The sequence below is a fragment of the Populus euphratica genome, unplaced genomic scaffold (assembly GCF_000495115.2).
Source record: "Populus euphratica unplaced genomic scaffold, PopEup_1.0 scaffold156.1, whole genome shotgun sequence".
Lineage (NCBI taxonomy): Eukaryota > Viridiplantae > Streptophyta > Magnoliopsida > Malpighiales > Salicaceae > Populus > Populus euphratica.
The window spans coordinates 517,024-520,524 of record NW_011499931.1 but is presented as its reverse complement, the minus strand read 5'-3'; the positions used below and the strand labels follow the sequence as shown (position 1 = coordinate 520,524).

At 33.9% G+C, this 3,501-nt stretch overlaps 1 protein-coding gene across 1 annotated transcript; it reads right to left on the bottom strand.

Annotated features, from left to right (window-relative positions):
* Positions 1 to 502: 502 nt before the first annotated feature.
* LOC105136036 (60S ribosomal protein L21-1-like) lies at positions 503 to 2,184 on the bottom strand. Its single transcript, XM_011041195.1, has 2 exons — positions 1,807 to 2,184; positions 503 to 951 (listed from the first exon to the last, which is right to left on the bottom strand). Exons 1-2 carry the CDS (start codon positions 2,041 to 2,043, stop codon positions 694 to 696), a joined length of 495 nt encoding a protein of 164 aa, XP_011039497.1. The 5' UTR covers positions 2,044 to 2,184; the 3' UTR covers positions 503 to 693.
* Between the last annotated feature and the right edge of the window lie 1,317 nt (positions 2,185 to 3,501).

Below are 3,501 nucleotides of genomic sequence, written 5' to 3'. Positions count from 1 at the left end.
GAAGACATCGTATAAACAGTATTTATAACAAAAATTATTTTAATACATTTCTAAATTAAAAAAAAAAAAAACACATTCACAAAACACAACCATAGTTGCTACCAACACAAGGTGAAGAGCAGAAATAAAGAAAACAAAGGGAGTGCTGAATGCTGATGCACGGCTGAAACTGGTTGAAGACCACAATCAAACACCCCGACAGAAGTGGAAAGGAATCCTGAGAAACTACAATTCTAATTCGTTCACGAATATGCTGCCCGACAAAACTTAAACTTCACAATGCCTAGAACTTGCATGCTCGCTCCATCTCCACAAGTATATTGGAGCTAACAGTAAATTATCAAGTTGATGCCGACAACCAAAAAAACAAGAGGATAACTTGTCTACTAGTTAACATTCAATGCTTGAATTAGCGGGAATGGTTTGAAGAACCCAGCTATAATGCATCTTCAAAATTTACCCACTAGTGAGTGCTCTAAAATGAAATGCAAAACTGATGGGCAAACATTTAATTTGAAAACTGGATAAAATGAATTCCAAATTCCCTCAAATATGTTATGATCTTGCTTAGGAGAATGTCTTTAATCACTGACAGAAATTAAAACTGAAATTGAAAATCCTATGGATTTGCACCAGTCCACAAAGATTGCAGAACGATAAAACAAACTGCATAACAAAACGCTGGGAGGAATTCTAGTAACCACCCTTGAGATCGTTAACAACATCATATGGAATGGGAGTAACAGTTTCCAATGTAGCACCTTCCACCATGAAACCAGGTTTAGGACCCTCTGGCTGCCTCTTTGTGCAGATAACCTCACCTCTGGCCTTAGCCTCTGCCTTTAGTTGATCATTCTTCTTCTTCCTGAGACGGAATTCCTCAGTGCACCTTGAGGGTAGCAAATGTTCCACTCTGACATGGATCCTCTTCCTGATGATCCTGTTACCCACCTGTGATTAAAAAAAATGGATTACATGGCAGTCCTCCAACCCACAAAAAATATAAGATACAGAAAACAGCATCAATCACTAATGCAGAACAAACAACCATCATGGAAACAAACAGGCAGGTCAATCCATTACAATGATATGCAAAGCACAAAATATTAGGCCATGCTGAGCAATGGAGAAATAATGTCAGATAGCAGCTCAGAAATAACCAATTATAACATACACATGATTTTCTAGCTTGTTTCCCATGAATCATCAGTTAAGGTTATCTACAATTGAAGCTAAAAAGAGAACACCTTTGATGGTGCAACAGGAATCACGAAGTCTAACAACAAACAAAGTGTTGACTCAATGTCATGCAAAAAGCAAAATTAAACCATTCAGAAGCTAACAACAAACAAAGATTGTCAACGAGAAAAATAAGAAAGACAAATACCTTTCCTCACATAATGTTAATTCAGCTTCAGTCAAATGCCAGATACCTAGCATTTTTTTTGGGAGGGGGGCGGGATTCTACCTTTCACTGGCACACTCATGCTCAAATAAGCAACGAAAACGAAAATAGCACTTTAAGAAGAAAAAAAACGCAACAAAATCAATAAGAAAAACAGCCAAAAACCTTAATAAATAGACCCTCAAGTTCATCAGTATGTCAACAACATCGTAAAATGATACCCCCGCACTAACTGGCTTCTTTAAGATACAAGAGGAAAAAACACATATCAACCATAAAGCAGCTATCTATGTTGATCAAACCTATATGTAAAAAAGCCTATCATTTCCAAACAGACAAAACATTAAGCACACTAAAAATAATTACCAAAAACAGGTAATGAAATAAGTAGATAAATATACCTGCTTGTTGACCTCTACGCCGACGGCACGTTTGGTGACATTCCAGACTCTGCCAGTACGTCCATGGTAAAACTTGTGAGGCATACCCTTGTGGACGGCGCCGTTAACCTTAATGTCTACATGATCTCCAATCTTATAGGTTCTGAGGTAGGTTGTCAATGGAATGTAACCCTTCTTTCTGAAGGGACGAGCGAAGAGATCTCTAGTGCGAGACCGGAGCCCGTGACCAGCCGGCATTTTGTGTTTGAGTTAGTCTGAGGGTGCGCGGTGGCTCTGAGATAGAGGGGAAGAGTGCTCAGAAGGGATTAAAACCCTAGATGGGAATTTTATAGTTGGTTTTGGACTAGGGTTTGTGGTTGCGGCTTCTGGCTTCTGGGTTTATGGTTGTTTTGTTGGGCCTAATAATGCTGAAATTTCAGTGTTAAATTCATGGGCCCGTGGGTGTTGAATTTGATTGGGGAAAGGGCATTTAGTTTGGTCTAAATAGTATTTTCAGAAAATGGGTAATTTCGGGTACGTGTATGTTTCGCGAGCTATAAATAAATTTGGTTTGAAAATGAAATTGAAACAGATAATTGCTACTGTTTATTATGGGCACTTTTGTTTTTGGATTTTTTTCCATTTCAATATTGTAGATAAAAAATTTATTAAATTTTATTATTTAATATTAAATTTTATAAATAATTTTTATAATTTTTTATCATGTAATAAATTTTTTTAAATAATTCAATCCAATAAAATACATAACCTAAATTGTGGGTGGAATAGGGTTAATTTAACTGTTTTCTTTTTTTTTTAATTTTTTTTAATTTGTTTAGTTAACAAAGTCACGTCAGAACAACTTTTATATAATTTAATTTAAAATATAAGCTAAATAAAAAATAAAATAAAATATTTTCAAGAATAAAACCATCGTATTTAGTTTCATGACAATATTAAAAAATCTTCTATGATTTAGATAAAAAAATATTTTGTTAATTTTAATCCAAATTGCATAAAAAGTGTGAAAGAACTAAAACCAAATAATCTTAAGTTATGATATCAAGCACAAAAGATTTAAGTTCTGACATAGAATCTAACATGCAATTTTATAGACCCTAGAAGCTCGGGTCTGCACAACCTGGATAGTAGGTCTTCAAACCTGCTTGCTTGCATGTATAACTAGGTGCGCGGGTTAAGCCCTAGCATTTAGGATTAGACATTCCAGCATCAAGTGTCTACAACTTGAGATTTGTAGTTTTATCTAAATATGAACTGATTATTTTCTTTCTAATAAAAAAAATAACCCTACTCCTTATAATTTTTTCAACTCTATTTGATAACGACAACTCTATTATCAGATCACTTCAATTCACAATACTTTTAGCAAAAAGAGAAATATAAACAATACAATTTATAATAACATCATTTATATTTTACAGTAATTCACATTACTTCAACAAACAATACAATCCAAAAAAAATAGATATGAGTTGTATTAGTTGATAACATTGATTCAAACACCAGCTCATGGACAAATTACGAATCTTTTCCGGCTCTGTTTATTTGCAGAAAACTTGTTTTTTTTTTAAAGTGAATTCCGGATTAAGTGAATTCTGGAAAAAATAAATTTCTGAAAAGTAAAGTATTTTCCAATATTTGGTAGTGTTATGGAAAATGAATTGGAAAATAATTTATTAATATTTTATTTTTCTC

Excerpts from the sequence above, each read along its gene's own strand:
- LOC105136036 (XM_011041195.1), bottom strand. The coding sequence starts at position 2,043 with ATGCCGGCTGGTCACGGGCTCCGGTCTCGCACTAGAGATCTCTTCGCT. Across the intron at positions 952-1,806 it reads GCGTAGAGGTCAACAAGCAG|GTGGGTAACAGGATCATCAG; the intron begins GTATATTTATCT and ends TTTTAATCACAG.